Raw genomic sequence first — 16,495 nt, forward strand, 5'->3', positions numbered from 1 at the left:
AATAAGTTTAGATAATACACGCAGAATGTTATATCTCATGGATAATTATTAATTGTTCTTGAAGAATCGGAGATGGCAATTTAAATTTTAAAATCGGACTTTTTTTTAATATTTTCTTTATTTAAAAATATTATCATTATCTTCTGTCATTTTTCCTTTCCCGTCTTCCAACGAGGCTATGTCTCGTGTCTCACAGAAATTCATTGATAATTAATAATTATGTTATATTTAAAAAATAAAAGACAAGTATGAAATATCAGAAAAGAAAAAGAAAATAATGTCTTTATAAGGCCGTAAGACTCGCGATTGCCACACGAAACGAAACAGAGTTGCCGTTTTCCTAATCTCATTCTCATCCTCTTCTTTCGTCTCTCAGTCTCATCCGTTACCATGGATCCCTACAAGGTATTGCCATTCGCTATTCTCTTCTTTTATTGCCTAATGTTTTCCGACTGCACTGCACCATAGTAAACTCACCAAATCTTCTTCGGTTTCGCCGTTTCATTTATCTCAACGTGTTCCATTCTTGATTGTTAACTATAACTTGTGAACTCTTTGAAATTTGCGCTTCGTGGAGCAATTACTGTGGTGTGAATCGGTTATTAGACTCTGTTTGCTTATTGGTGCTTTGTGTGATGCAGCACCGGCCATCCAGCGCTTTTAATTCTCCCTTCTGGACTACAAATTCTGGTGCTCCTGTTTGGAACAACAACAACTCTTTAACTGTTGGAACTAGAGGTATCGATCCTAGCTGAAATTTTGCTTAATCACGCATTTGAATGATTTCTTGTTTGCTGGAATTGTTCAACTCTAAGTTTTTGTGTGCCAGGGAAGTATAATCCTGGTAAAATAATATGATTTTGCTGGCTTTATTGTGTTCTGAAGGCTATTAGTGCAGGATGTGTGGACCGTGTGAATGAGTATGTATAGACTATAGCTAAGTCTGGTTTTGATAGTTGGTTATTTCCCTTGGTAGTTACAGTTCACTGAATATTCAGAATGCAACATCTAAGCCATGTTCTGAAAAACTTTTCAACAAGCATGTATACACTGCTTGCTTTTAGTTCTTGAATATTGGGTTAAACGTGATCAAGGTCCATGTACTCTTCTATCTGGTCTTGGAATTTCTTAAAATATGTGTATTTAGATTCTCCTAACTTTAGAAAGATGTTGAATTTTTAGGAAGGAGGAAGTAAAATCTATGGAAGAATAAATTTATCAATTTTTAAAAATATAGGGATCTTAACCATGTTTAACCAAAAGTATAGACTAAAATCCTTTTTTCCCCGAAAAAAGAGAAAAAAAATGAGCTAAGTTTCTTCCATTCGGCATACGTTAGTTTATACATTAATTAATTTGTAAAAGTGCTATAATTTAGTTTTACCAAAAGTTGATTTTATTTATGCATAAATTAATTTGAGTTTTGTGGGGGAAACTTGTTTAATTTTCCTTCATATTTGTTTCCCTTATTACGATTTATGAAAAAGTTTATCCAAATAGAATCCTTCTAGCATGTATTGATTCTTTGCACTGTTTCTATCACAGAGATTGTATGTCTATGTAGAGTTTAAACTTTGATTTCACTTATCTACGTTGCAACTTGTTAGTTACAATTACGTGGAAAAAGATTACGAGATTGCGGTCCTTTTTTTTCTATACTTTTGCGAGGGTGCCGATGGGGTGTTGGCTTATTTATGTGTTTGTCACACTGTTGTATATCTGTAGTGAATGCGAATGAATATTATTTTATCCATTTTGGCAGGTCCAATTCTCCTGGAGGATTATCATCTTGTTGAAAAGCTTGCAAACTTTGACAGGGAACGGATCCCAGAGCGTGTTGTCCATGCCAGGGGTGCTAGTGCAAAGGGTTTCTTTGAGGTCACACATGACGTTTCTCACCTGACATGTGCAGATTTCCTTCGAGCTCCTGGAGTTCAGACACCAGTAATTGTCCGTTTTTCAACTGTCATCCATGAGCGTGGTAGCCCTGAAACTTTGAGGGACCCTCGAGGTTTTGCTGTGAAATTTTACACCAGAGAGGTATAGATTAATGAACATATTGCATGTTTAGAACATGTTTAGGAAATATTTTCCCAAACATTTCAGCTGCTGTTGTTGAAAAATATTATGTTTAAAACTAAGCTCATCGTAGAGATAAAACTTAAAATTTTCTTGTACAGGAACAACTAGAAGAATCAAATATTTTGTTTAACCTTAAAGAAATATGGCAGTAGTAGTGCTTTGGTATTGTACATTAATTCCTAATTTTGCCTTGTGAAACAGGGTAACTTTGATCTTGTTGGAAACAACCTTCCCGTCTTCTTTGTACGTGACGGCATGAAGTTTCCAGATATGGTCCATGCTCTTAAACCCAACCCTAAGAACCACATCCAGGAGAATTGGAGGATCCTTGACTTCTTCTCTCACTTCCCGGAAAGCCTTCACATGTTCTCCTTTTTATTTGATGATTTGGGTGTTCCGCAAGATTACAGGCATATGGATGGTTTTGGAGTTAACACATATACCCTGATCAACAAGGCTGGGAAAGCACTGTATGTGAAATTTCACTGGAAGACCACGAGTGGTGTGAAGTGTCTATTGGAGGAAGAGGCCATTAAGGTGGGAGGAGCCAACCATAGCCATGCTACACAAGACCTTCATGATTCGATTGCTGCTGGTAACTATCCTGAGTGGAAACTATTCATTCAGACAATAGATCCTGAGCACGAAGACAAATTTGACTTTGACCCTCTTGATGTAACCAAGACTTGGCCCGAGGACATTATACCCTTGCAGCCTGTTGGTCGCTTGGTCCTGAATAAGAACATAGATAACTTCTTTGCTGAGAATGAGCAACTTGCATTTTGCCCTGCCATAATAGTTCCTGGTGTATATTACTCTGATGATAAGATGCTTCAAACCAGGATATTCTCTTATGCTGATTCACAGAGGCACAGGCTTGGACCAAACTATCTGCAACTTCCTGCCAATGCTCCCAAGTGTGCTCACCACAACAATCACCATGAAGGTTTCATGAATTTCATCCACAGGGATGAGGAGGTAGGTTAAAGTTTTAACTCTTTATATTCTCGTATTTTTTCCTGCATGAAAAGCCGATTGCATTGTTAACTAAATTATTGTTGTTAAGTTATTCACGCACATCCCGATTGGGTGATGTTGCTATCAATTCTTTAGTTATTATTACATTTCTTTCTTGGGACTAAATTCTGCCAATTTATAGGTCAATTACTTCCCCTCAAGGTATGATCCTGTTCGTCATGCAGAAAGGTTCCCCATACCTCCTGCTATCTGCTCTGGAAGGCGTGAAAAGGTTAGATTTTATCAATTGGGTAATATGCAAATGTGGAGCACCTGTTAGCGAAGGAATCCACCCACCATGAGTTTCAGTTTTGATTGCATAGTTCCTTTCAGATTTTGTATGTCTAAGAAACCTAGAGTTATTAATAAAAACTTCTGAAAATTCAAACTTCAAAGCATTAGTCAAAACGTGTATTGCTTTGATATGTTTTTCTATTCTAATCTGTTAGACAAAATACTGTTGCTGAGCAAATATGTTGTGTAAATTGATCTGACAATAAAGGAAGCAAAGAAGTGGAGTGGACCCATAACATGGTTAAATATTTCTTCATTGTAGAAGAAATAAATTACAAGATTAGGTTGTGTTCTTTTTTAGCATTGCTTTTGGATAGAAGAGATTAATGCTTTATAAACAAATGACAAGATTTTGAAAAACAATAAATAGCTCTGGTAAAACTGTTGAAATGCTGACGAAATTAATTAGTGCAAGAAAGAATGAACAACTCTAATTCTTAATGCAGAATGCAATTGAGAAGGAGAACAACTTCAAGCAGGCTGGAGAGAGATTCCGATCTTGGGCACCTGACAGGTTCCTGTTATAAACTACTGATATGATCAATGCGAAATATGTTTGGTGATGTCTAATGTCGGGTTCCCTATTTCTGTGCAGGCAAGATAGATTTATCCGCCGATGGGTTGATGCTTTATCTGACCCACGTGTCACTCATGAAATCCGCAGTGTCTGGATATCATACTGGTCTCAGGTGAGATAATGAGATATAAACTTTAGACATGTTAATTTAGCAGTGTATGAACTACTGGGTATGGTTTGCTCACATGATGTTCTTTTCTTGGAATTGTCATGCAGGCTGACCGTTCTCTTGGCCAAAAGATAGCATCTCATCTGAACATGAGGCCAAATATTTAATGTTGTTACCAACCCCAGAATGATTGCAAGAGTTGCAGTCGTGTAAAGAGTACGATAAGAATGTGATTTTGAAACCTTTGGAAGGACTAATCCTTTTCTTGCATTATTATGTTGTATAACTCATAGGTCTCCATGCATGCAACTCGTTGAGCTATCTTGTTGCCGTTTGTGTGTTAGTATTTATTTACCTTATCGGCATGTTTCCCTGCTACTGTTGTGGACTGTGTTCCTCCTAGCTATTCTATTAAGAAAGTATTAAATAAAAAGAATAACGATAATTTTAAATCATTCTAAACTTTTATTACCATATATACATCTAAGCACATATGATTCAATTGTTAGGCATACTCTGACATGATCAGCTGGAAATTTACGTCAGAGGCTCAATGGGTCCAATGAAGCTGCTTCATATTATTGTTTAAAGGTTGTTCAAATTCAAAATGAAAATCGACCAATAACAAAATGTCAACATGAATTTGTAGGGTGGGTTGTGTTGATTAGAACTTCCATTCTTCCTGGCAGATAGCTTTGACCTTAAACTCTTGGTCATCTTCATGCAAACTCGTTTCTTTTATTTTTCTTTTACATTTGCCTCTTATTTAAGCCTCACTGATGAAGTCTATTCCCGTTTATTTATTTTTGCACAAAATTTAAATACGATATTTGTTTAATGTCCTTGTTGTGTTATGTTTAATAACAATTGGAGCAACTTTGGAACAACACTGAAATTTGTCTCATACATTTAAAGTGACACTGATTGTAATCGAAGACACCAAAAACATCTAAAAAAACTGAATTTAGGCTTTGTCCTAATTCTCTCTTCTGGTTGGTGATGATGAGACCCTTTCATCATCTATCTTCTCATTTTCTCATTTCACCGTTTTCATTTACCCCTTGCAAGTATTCTCTTAAAATATTGAAGAATCTCTCAAGCTCATCTATTTTGTTATTTATTTATTATGCAACTCTGATAATTCTATGAAGCTATAAATTTTGGTTTGAAGAATTTTATCATCCATAAAAATCTTATTTAGTTGACGTAAAACAGTGAATGAAGCAAGCTGTGTCTAACAAATTATTATTTTTATTTTTATTTAATACCATGGATTATCACCTGTTGAACATCATTTTGGTTAAGTAAAAAGATTAATTCACCATATATTCCAATAAAAGTTTATTTAGAGTAAAAATAATAATAAAAGATAATAGTGGTTTCTATTATTTTTTAAACTATTATAATTCATTGATAATTATTATTTCACTTTTCAATAAAAAGGTTCTCCTTCTTCACAAAACACGATATTTTTATCTTACAATTAGAGTTGGATATGCCATTTAATCTTGCATCTACATAAATAACAAATTTGTATTATTAAAAACATGTATGCGCAACTCATATTTTAAACAATTTTAATTTTTTGAAAATGGTACCCAAAATTCCTTGATTAAACAAATCGATACACGTTCCAAAAGATTTATTAAGATTTTCTAATATCTATTTACATTATATTAACATACTTAATTCATTAAATAATGCATACCTAATTAAATGTTTAATTAAATTGAACTTGATTATATTCCCTAGGATAACTTACGAATTCCAAAATTAAAGTTCATTTAACTCACAAGGAAAATATAAGAGATAATAATATTTTGATAATATTTTAATACTATTTACATATATTATGTGATTGATCTAGTGTTTATAATTATTATTATTGATTGTAGAGTAATTTTGTATCAATAACATAATGATAATGTTAAAATGTTATCAAAACATTATTATCTAAAATATAAATATGTGAAAAATAGGCTTTTACTTCTTGCACAGCATACTTTCTTCGTGCATCCCTTCAAATTTTCTTAAAATAACCATTTTCCCCTTCAGAAAAATGTAACTTCCGATTCCGGAAACTTTTTGGAACAAGCTTTTCAAAATTTCAAAACAATTTTCCGGAACAAAATTTTCGAAACATAATTTTCAGAATATAATAAATGTGTTCCAGAATAAATTTTCTTGAACGGGATTTTTGGAAAAATCTGTTTAGAACTCATATAATGTCTTTAAGAACAATCTTATATTAAATATGTTCCAGAAAGAGATTTTCCAAACGCACGAAATATGTTTCGAAATAACTTTTCAAAACCTTTTCTGCATTTTCTTTCATCTTCTTCTGGAGCTTGCTTTCTCTCTTCTCTTCCTACGCAGCAGCAGTGCGACAGGTGATGGTAACCAAAGCGATGACAGTGGTTGAATGATGTGATGCACGATGAAGAATGTTTAAATCTTTTTCTAATATTCTGAGGGTACAGTAAGTAATTCCAGAAATGCAGAAAGCAATAACAGTAAAAAAAAATACAAAAAACATGCAAATAGGCACTAAATACAAAAAACATGCAAATAGGCACTCACCAAGACTGCGGATTGCATAGTTAATCCAGGAAAATTTGTTCAAATACCCTCTTCTCACATTATCTCTCTTCACACTTTATATTTTCTCTTCCAAATATCTTCTTCACGTTTAAATATGAAAAATAAAACATTTGATTTTATACTGATTAAAAAATATTTTAACATTATTTAGTTTAGTCTTAGTTATTCTCTTAAATTTTTACTAATTATAATTTAGTTTCATGGATTACAAAAATCGTATGAAATAGAATCTCAGTTCAATAAGATGCTTTAATAATAATTATAAATTTAATAAGATATTTAATAATTTTTAGTCTACTGATCTACAGTTAGTTTTAGTCCAAATGTAATGATTCAACCTCTGTAAGACATATTTTTTTAAATTATTCTCTTTGTCTTATCTCTTTAATTAATTAAAATTACTCACAAACTTTTCTTCTTCTTGTTTCCCATTACTTTGAAACAACTTTATACTTTCTCCTCTCTTTTTTTTTTTAATTTTATTTTAAACTCTCTTAGTTTTCACGGCAAAACCAAAGAAAGTATGAAGTATAATAGAAGGAATTAGGAACATTCTAAGTGTAGAAGAATATCCAGCACCTTTCTCCATCGCTACAGAATCTCTCTCATTATATCATTTCATCCGTCCAATCCTGGAGGAACACCTGTCCTTTATAGTTAGTTACGAGCAACATGGTTGGGAGAACCTTTGGGCCCACTGATGGGCCTGGGTGAACTTTTAGTTGGGCCTATAATGTCTTTGTTCTGTTCCATCAAAAACACAGAAGGAACGTGTCTTAGTCGGTTAACGCCACCAACTTGGTTACACCGATCAGGATTTCGATCAGGATTCTATGGTTGTGTTTTGATACGCAGGAGTAATGATCCTATCAACGACGTCGTTTCGATAGAGATTGGAAAACAATAACAACAACAGCACTACCATTTTGGCCTCTCCTACAACTTGGCTCATGGTCCCATTCTACTCCTTCAATCCAACCATCATTTTTCTATTAATTCAATTATTTTATTTTATTTCATTTCATATATTTTCTACACAAATCCCATTAAACATTTCATTGTCATCTACATATAAACACATGCTTCTTAATTTACATCAAATATTTATCAAAATCGTTTTTCTAATAAACAAAATAAGTTTTATTTTTTCAAATAAAACATGATTAAACCTCGAACAATGTAAAAACAAAACCATGTTCAATATATTTTTAAGACAACATCTTTTTAACAATATTTTAATATTATTTATGTGTCATTATGTAATTGGTCTATTATTTAAGTGTAATTCTGTAATTGGTATATATTTATGATTATTATTGATTGTAGAATAATTTTAGACTAATCACATTATCACACATAAATAATATTAAAATATTATAAAATAATTATTATCAAAATATTATTATCCATACTTTTATTCACTCCTATGATGTCTGCTTGCATGCAGCAAAAGCAAAATCAGTAACAACATTTATAGTACATGCAGAAGTACATCACATGCTAGTATGCTACCCTGAATGCCGTATACATCCAAACCAAACCCTAAAATTAAAAGCGATAACAATAATAATAATATTATTATTATTAATATAGTTGGTGCATATGAAATGAAATTAATTATTATTTGGACGTCATGTTTCCAGCACAGAAAGTGACATCGGTTTTGATTTTGAGGATTCGGTTCGGGTTGCCGTTTGAGACCGAATATTATGGTTGTCCGAATTTGTGGTGGATAGTGGATCTCACCCTTCTGGATCTCTTTCGCGTCAAACCAATTAAAAACATTTGGTGGGGATGGATTCTTATTCCAATTTTGGTATTTAAAACCCTAATCTTTAAATTATATCATTGGGAATCTCTTTATCAACTTACCATTTTCACTCCTAAACGCAAACCCACCAATTTCTTAATAAACAAATATTTCCACCTCACCTTGAAAATGGACCACTCTTATTTTCCTCCCTTTTTAAATGATTTTTTTATTTATTTAAATCACCCGTGATAATTATGCTGAAATTATAAAATGTAAGAATTCGATTCTTACTGTTATTGAGCATATCATCAAATCTTCACCATGATCTCGTTTCCCTGTGTGATTATGGAGGAGTTATGCCCTGCAACATTTCAAATCCATTTAAATATTTTATTTCCACGTACCGTGACGGAAAATCAATTTTAAATTAATTTTTTAATCGTGTTAAAATTAACTAAATATTTGTTCTTTTCGCATGACTTAAACTGCAATAAACAACTGCTAATGTCGGTTTCACTCCGACATGTATAACTTCTGTCAATGAAACATGACACGTAATCCTTAAAAATACTACCAGTAGTTTGTGATGATTCAATGGAAAATTCAAGATTCATGCTAAAAGTTCAGATCTTTGTACATCTGGTAATAAAATTTGAAAAAATTCTGATGATCACACGTCATAATATGCAAATCAAACATTTTTCTTTCTTTTGATTTATAATGCATGAGCGTGACTCGGTCCGCGCTCTCCTCACGTTATTGAAAGTGAGAAATTGTTAGTTAAAATTTGTTAACGGTAAAATGAAACCAACTAAGATGAATAGTCTACGTGTGACTTGTTCTTTCATGTTTTTAGTTAATTAAGTTCTTTTTAGAAAGTAAATTTCGTGTATTAAAATAGAATCATCCTGTACCATTCACAATAAAAGTGTCAAATTAAAACGTATCAATTATTTTTTTGTAATTTATGTCAGAAGAAACTAGTTTATTATCATTTTATATCATGATTAAATATATTTTCAGAATAATATTTGAGTTATTTATATTATTTAATATATTTTTTTAATGTTAATTGGAAAATATATTTAAAATCTCAACTAAATTTAATAATCAAATTTGATTAAAAAATTAAATTCATATCATTGTAAAATTAAAAAATAAATTAATCCAAAAATTTAAGAGGAGACTAATTTTAATTTTTATTAAAAATTAAAAAACTAAAAAATATATTTAATTTTTTTAATTATTAATCATTTAGCAACATCAAGGGAATCTTTATAATTTACTAAACTTTATCTCTTCAACGAATTAAATAATAGCATAAAATGATTAATTTATTTTCTTCTTTACAATAAAAAGCTATAAAGAACACACAGTTCTAGAAAAAGGTAATTCAGTTCCATATTTAGTTTCATTTTTAGGACAAATGTTATGTTTCTTACTCCGTGCAAATATTTTGAATTGCAGGTATCTAGAAAGAAGATAGTGTATTTTTCAAGTATTTGAACTCAGTCCATGTATCGGATACATAAATATTGAAAATTCTTGATAAAACATGGATTTTTATAATTATGAAAAATTGATGAAAGAAAATCAACTGCCTCTAGATGAATTATTGAAAAGAAAAAAAAATCTTTGCATTGAATTGTCAATCCAAAGAAACAAAGTCATACAAGGTGGATAAATAATTTTTTGAATAGTCTTGAATGCTAGAATTAACAGAATTATTAAAATATAATAATATAAAAAATATAATAATATGAGAAAATAATATTTTCTGCACAAGGATAAATATTTTTTTTTTAAGATTTAATTATGATTTACATTACACTTGAAATTATTGATGCATAATATTAACTGAGTTGTTATAAGTAATCTATTTAAAAATTATTGATGAATATTATAAAATAACATTTTGGAGATAGTTGGAAGCAATGAAGAATGTTAATAAAAAATAATATAAACTTTGATAATGAAACGTTAATAGAGAAAACTAATTATTTATGTAATTGAGGTCATCTTCCTTAAGTAAAGTCAAAAAACAAAAGGTCACGGGTCCCACACGAGCGTGAGCCACAATTATTTATTTTATAAATTGCATTTTAATAGATTTGTGGGGCTTTCTGATGAAACAACCAATGGAAAAGGAATCGGCAAATTGCAGAGATAGTGGCCAATGTTCAACACTTCTTTAACCCACTCTCCCAAGGATTCTGATTCCACCAAATACAACTTATTTTAGGATCACAATAAAAAAAACGACAAAAAATAATGTAGTTGCACCAAGCTAGAGTAATACAATTTCCTCAAGAAATTTAGGTCAAAAAGTGCTTAAGAATTCCATAAAAAGTTCCACTACTTTTATGAGGGATTTCAAATTTCCCTGAAATTATTTATATATTTATAAATTTTATCATAAATTATATAAAAAGAAAAGACAGGAGGATTAAATATATTTTTGTTTCTTTAAACTTTCATCAAATTTAATTTTTTAATTTAAAAAATACGTAAATTTAGTTTTTCTAATTAAATTTTATTAAATTTATTTAACTTCTTAAATATGTTTTATGATAATATTTATATTATTTATATATGTTGATATATTTTACTTAATATTAGTTAAAAATATGTTTGAAATATTAAATAAATTTATTAAAACTTAATTAAAAGAATTAAGCGTTTTAACATAAAAAAATTTAAATTAATTTAAAAATTTGAAAAGAAATTAATTTTTATTAAAAATATTAAGTAATAAAGACATGTTTAACTTTAACATAGTTGAAGTACAAGACTAAAATGTATGATTGTGTTGTGTTTGAGCATAGTTTTGTTGGGTTTGTGGTTTGACTTTAGCGGGAGAACGAGAGTTCCAAAGGTAGAGAGAGAAATGGGTTGGGTCTGCATCAGTATCTTCTCCCCCTTTGCTTGGAATCATCACCTTTGTGTGGCTCCTTCTGCTGACGTACTGTTATACAAATGCTTTCTACTGCTACTTCTCCAAGATCAAACCTTTTTTTTTCTTCTCTTCTGCTCCCACTCATTCATTTTCACCACTCAAAATCTTTTCCCTACTTTACTACCTGCTCTGTTCAACTTCTATTTTTTCGTCTTTTTTATATTATTATTTTGGGGTTAGCAATAGCATGGACTAGGGTGGGGGGACATTATAGTAAACAGCTAACAGTGGAGTGTGCAAACTGCAAACAAATCAAATAAAAATAATAAAAAATGAAAACGCAAGTTGGGTATCTTCAAGAATCTTTACATGTCCAGTTATTCAAATTCTCTTTCTCCTTCTCAGCTTTACTTCACCCAGCTTCCTTCTGCTGTTTTCCTTTTTCAACAAGGCTGGAATCTTTATCATCTGCAGCAAAGTGTAGTGTTGTTGGGAGAGAATCTTTCTGAGCACTGCTACAGTTTTTCGGTCCAACTTCTTTCTTTTTTTCGCTCCCTCCTTTTTGATCATGGTTTAGAAGGGGGTATATATTCTATTTCTACGCGGGTGTAAAAATTTCGGCTCGGTTCTGCAAAAAGTCACCACTGATGTTATTTTGACTCTGTTGAGATATTCAGTAGAAAAGAGAACATCATTCGTTGGCAAGATAGAAATATAGAGATATATATATATATTCTGCTGTAGTAGACATTATTGACAACTTTGGGCAGAGGACAAGGTTTGAGGAGTGAAGACAGATATTATCCAACCCAATCCTGGTTTGTTCTCTTTTGACAAGACAAGAATTTTGAGATCTGTTTGAGAGCTGAGGCTTGCGTTGTTTTTGTTGAAGCAGCCACCCATGATGAGAGATGGTGGTGTGACATCATCATCTGCTTCCATGATGGAAGCTCCACCACCAGATGGAACAATAACAACAACAACAATGGATTTTGACTACATGGGTGAGCTTTTCTTAGATGGGTGCTGGTTGGAAGCCTCTGTTGATGGATCTGACTTCTTGCCGCAAAGTCCTTCCTTTTCCAATCCCCTCTTTGACCCTTCATTCTCCTGGCCAGCCTTGGAGACTAACCACGATGAATCCCAGGGTGCTGCTTTTGGAACACAACAAGAAGGCCACAACAACAACAACAACATGGTTAATGTTGTTGTTGGTGGTGGTCAAGAGTTGCAGCCTGAAACTATTACAACTGAAGGAGCATCCGAAGGGGTGAGAAGATGGAGGTTTGCACCCACACCTGCTCCTGCACCTGGACCTTCCATAATGGAGAAGCTAATAAGGGCTCTCATGTGGATCAAAGACTACAATAGGAACAAAAACATGCTAATACAGATATGGGTGCCGGTTCATAGAGGGGGTAGACCGATTCTCGCAGCTAATGATATTCTGTTCTCACTCGATTCAAGGTCTGTAAACCTTGCAAAGTACCGCGAAATCTCTGTGAGGTACGAGTTTTCTGCGGAGGAAGGTGAGGTCAAGGAGTTGGTGCCAGCAGAGAAAGGTGGCTCCAAGGAATTGTTACCAGGATTACCTGGTAGAGTGTTCAGAGACAAGGTTCCTGAGTGGACTCCTGATGTTAGATTCTTTAGGAGTGACGAGTATCCGCGAGTTGACCATGCTCAAGAGTATGATGTGCGTGGGTCACTAGCAGTACCAATCTTTGAGCAAGGCAGCAAGATGTGCTTGGGAGTTATTGAGGTTGTGATGACTACTCAGCAGATCAACTATACTCCTGAACTTGAGAGTGTTTGCAAAGCACTTGAGGTTTTTCTCCTTTCCTATTTGCATCACTTTTTCTGTTCTGTTGTTTTTTTACAATATAGCAGTGTGTAGGTAAATAAATATCCCAGGAAAAGTTGAACCAAGGTTTTGGAATAGTGAGATTTTATCTTAGGTTGTTTTGAACATGCATTTGCTGATTCTGAAGGGACACATATGCTCAAGAAGTGTTCTCGGTATGTCCCTTTTGTCCCTGGTACCCCTAGGATTTTACAGAATATGGCATGGTTTTGCTCGTGAATCCATATTTTCATGCTTATCTGATGTTTTACACTTTTCACTGCTGTCAATTGCGATTGAGTTGCTTTCTTTTTTCATATTTGAGTAGAAATGTTTGTGGTTAACACTTAACATGCCCAATATGAAAAGCTCGTAAAAACTCATTAACACCAGTTTGATGATTGGAGAATGCGTGATCATGCAGGCTGTTGATCTTAGAAGCTCAAAACAATTAAGTATTCATAATGTGAAGGTAAATGAAAAAGGCAACTGAGAGGATGGATTTTTAATGAACTTAAGTTTGCAATTCTCGTTGTGACAAGTCTTTTTTATTTTATCAGGCATGCAACAGGTCCTACGAAGCTGTACTACCTGAGATTCAACTGGTGTTGAGATCTGCATGTGAAATGCATAGATTACCTTTAGCTCAAACTTGGATCCCATGTGTCCAACAAGGCAAAGAGGGATGCCGGCATTCAGAAGATAATTATCTACTTTGTATATCTCCTGTGGAGCAAGCTTGCTATGTTGGTGATCCCAAAATCAAGCCTTTTCACGAGTCTTGCACTGAACACCACTTGTTGAAGGGTGAAGGTGTTGCTGGGGGAGCTTTTGTCACCAACCAACCATGTTTCTCAGATGACATAACATCCTTAAGCAAGAAAGACTATCCACTGTCTCATCATGCAAGGTTGTTTGGATTGCGTGCTGCTGTTGCCATACGCCTTCGAAGCATCTTGAATGATACGGATGACTTTGTTTTAGAGTTCTTCTTGCCTGTAGATTGCATTGACAGTGAAGAGCAGAGAAAGATGCTCACATCATTGTCCATCATTATACAAAAGCTTTGTCACAGCTTGCGGGTTATAAGTGATAAGGAATTGGAGGAAGCTAACTTGTCAATTGATGAAATGATTTCCTCTGTAGAGGGTGGATTTGATAGGACTGTAATTTGTGAGGAACTTCAACATAAAGGGACGGTTGCCTCATTGGATACTGAAGAAAAAATAAGTGAAACAACTGGTAGAAAGTTCTCTGACCCAAGGCAGCAGCAAGAAAGTCCTATTTTAAAAGGAAACTTTGACTGTGTCAGGGAGTGTTCTACTTCTGTTCAGGGTAACTTATCAAGTGTGAGAATGAGTAAAATGGGAGAGAGAAGACGGGCCAAAGCAGAGAAAACTATCACTTTGCAAGTTCTTAGACAATATTTTGCAGGAAGCTTAAAAGATGCTGCAAAGAATATCGGTGGTAAGTCTTGTACAAGAGCATGTTTCTTTTTTTTTTTTTCTGTTTTGGTTTTTGTGTGCAAACACTAGGTACAGTTTGCCATGCAGATAGAACAGAATGGAACTGAAAGATTCTATTCTATACTACTTTGTTCCACCCTTTCTAATAGAACCAACACAAACCACGTTTTCGACCTCTTGTCTTGTACTGTTTCATTCTTATAAAGTGCACCAAACATAGAACTAAACCTTATATCCCTATTGTTTTCCGTTCTGATATGTGTCTACTAGACACATTTTAAAGAAGCTAGAGTATATGTTGATTTTAACTTTTGCAAGGAGTTTGATTCGTTTCACTTCCTTCACATGTGCTCATTGAAAAGTTCATCTGATACGGAACAGTTTTCTGGCATATTATTTTGTACCAGTAGTTTTTATTAGGTTTTTCTATATGAGAAAAACAGAAAAAGCTGGGATTACATACATATATGACAATGCTTTTCTGTGATTATCTAGTAGTAATCTCTTTCATTTCAATATAAGCATGCTTTACATTTAAACATTTTGCAGTGTGTACTACAACCTTGAAAAGGATCTGCCGGCAACACGGGATAAAGCGTTGGCCCTCCCGAAAGATCAAAAAGGTTGGTCACTCCTTACAGAAACTTCAACTTGTGATTGACTCGGTTCAAGGTGCCTCTGGGGCATTTCAAATCGATTCCTTCTATTCAAACTTCCCAGAACTAGCTTCTCCAAACTTATCAGGAACAAGCATGTTCTCAACTCTGAATCAAACTGATAATCCAAACTCAATAAGCACGCAGCCAGATCCTGGCTCATTGAGTCCAGAAGGCACATCAAAATCTCCCTCTTCCTCCTGCGGTCAGAGTTCCATTTCAAGCCATTCCTGCTCCAGCATGTCAGAGCTACAGCAGCAGCATCACACAACCAACATTGCAGGTAACAAAGATTCCACCATGGCTGGTGAAGATTCTGCAGATGTCGCGCTGAAGAGGATCAGAAGCGAAGCAGAGCTTAAAAGCCTGAATGAGGATAAAGCAAAGCTCTTGTCAAGATCACTGAGCCAGGAAACACTTGGTGAGCACCCAAAAAACCAGTATGAACGACCCTTATTGAAAACAAGTAGCAAGGTGGATGCACACAGAGTAAAAGTCACATATGGTGATGAAAAAGCTCGGTTTCGGATGCCCAAGAACTGGGGCTATGAAGATCTTGTGCAGGAAATTGGTAGGAGATTTAATGTGAGTGAAATGAGCAAATTTGATGTGAAATACTTGGATGATGACAGTGAGTGGGTACTACTCACTTGTGATGCTGACTTAGAGGAGTGCATTGATGTTTGTCGATCTTCTGAGAAGGCCACCATCAAACTAAGCCTACAAATTTCTAGTCATAGTTTGAGAAGTTCTTTAGAATTTAGATAACAGATTGATTGTAAATCATAAGATCCTTTTTCATGTATGTGAATCAGTCTTAGAGAATACATAATTCTTTTTTTGTGATTATTTTAGCAGAATGTAAGGATAAACTTCCTTGTGCTCTAAGCAATAATCAGATTCTGATATGTGATATTTAATTCTCGTTGAGTTGTTCCAGTTAGAATTGAGTTGATTCTACAAAATTGATTTGAAACGAGGTTTGCATGTATATTTTTTAAATTGGTCTTATGTTGATATGGAACTTCTAACAAAAAAAAGAACACGGAACACTAATTTAATGTTTTTTTTGTACTTTTATGTTTGATTCCATTGGAAAGAAGAGTGATAGCAAAAACACACTCAAACTATGTTGAATTTTCGATTACATAATAGAAAATTCTGAATGATGTTATCGCAGAACTTGTTAAAGCCTATCGTACTT

General features: G+C 33.5%; 2 protein-coding genes across 3 annotated transcripts; both read left to right on the forward strand.

The window, feature by feature from the left end:
- Positions 1-250: 250 nt before the first annotated feature.
- On the forward strand, positions 251-4,534 carry LOC108342994 (catalase). 2 transcript variants are annotated; one of them, XM_017580979.2, is made up of 8 exons: positions 251-405; positions 642-738; positions 1,763-2,040; positions 2,284-3,060; positions 3,242-3,331; positions 3,840-3,907; positions 3,989-4,082; positions 4,187-4,534. In XM_017580979.2, exons 1-8 carry the CDS (start codon positions 391-393, stop codon positions 4,244-4,246), a joined length of 1,479 nt encoding a protein of 492 aa, XP_017436468.1. In that variant the 5' UTR covers positions 251-390; the 3' UTR covers positions 4,247-4,534. The 2 variants fall into 2 exon arrangements, with proteins under 2 accessions (XP_017436468.1, XP_052732040.1); XM_052876080.1 differs by lacking the exon at positions 251-405 and adding an exon at positions 420-467.
- Positions 4,535-11,265: 6,731 nt separating this feature from the next.
- Positions 11,266-16,282, forward strand: LOC108343132 (protein NLP4). Its single transcript, XM_017581212.2, has 4 exons — positions 11,266-13,154; positions 13,594-13,641; positions 13,730-14,636; positions 15,185-16,282. Exons 1-4 carry the CDS (start codon positions 12,231-12,233, stop codon positions 16,057-16,059), a joined length of 2,754 nt encoding a protein of 917 aa, XP_017436701.1. The 5' UTR covers positions 11,266-12,230; the 3' UTR covers positions 16,060-16,282.
- The last annotated feature ends 213 nt before the right edge of the window (positions 16,283-16,495 follow it).

The sequence above is a fragment of the Vigna angularis genome, chromosome 4, assembly GCF_016808095.1.
Source record: "Vigna angularis cultivar LongXiaoDou No.4 chromosome 4, ASM1680809v1, whole genome shotgun sequence".
NCBI lineage: Eukaryota > Viridiplantae > Streptophyta > Magnoliopsida > Fabales > Fabaceae > Vigna > Vigna angularis.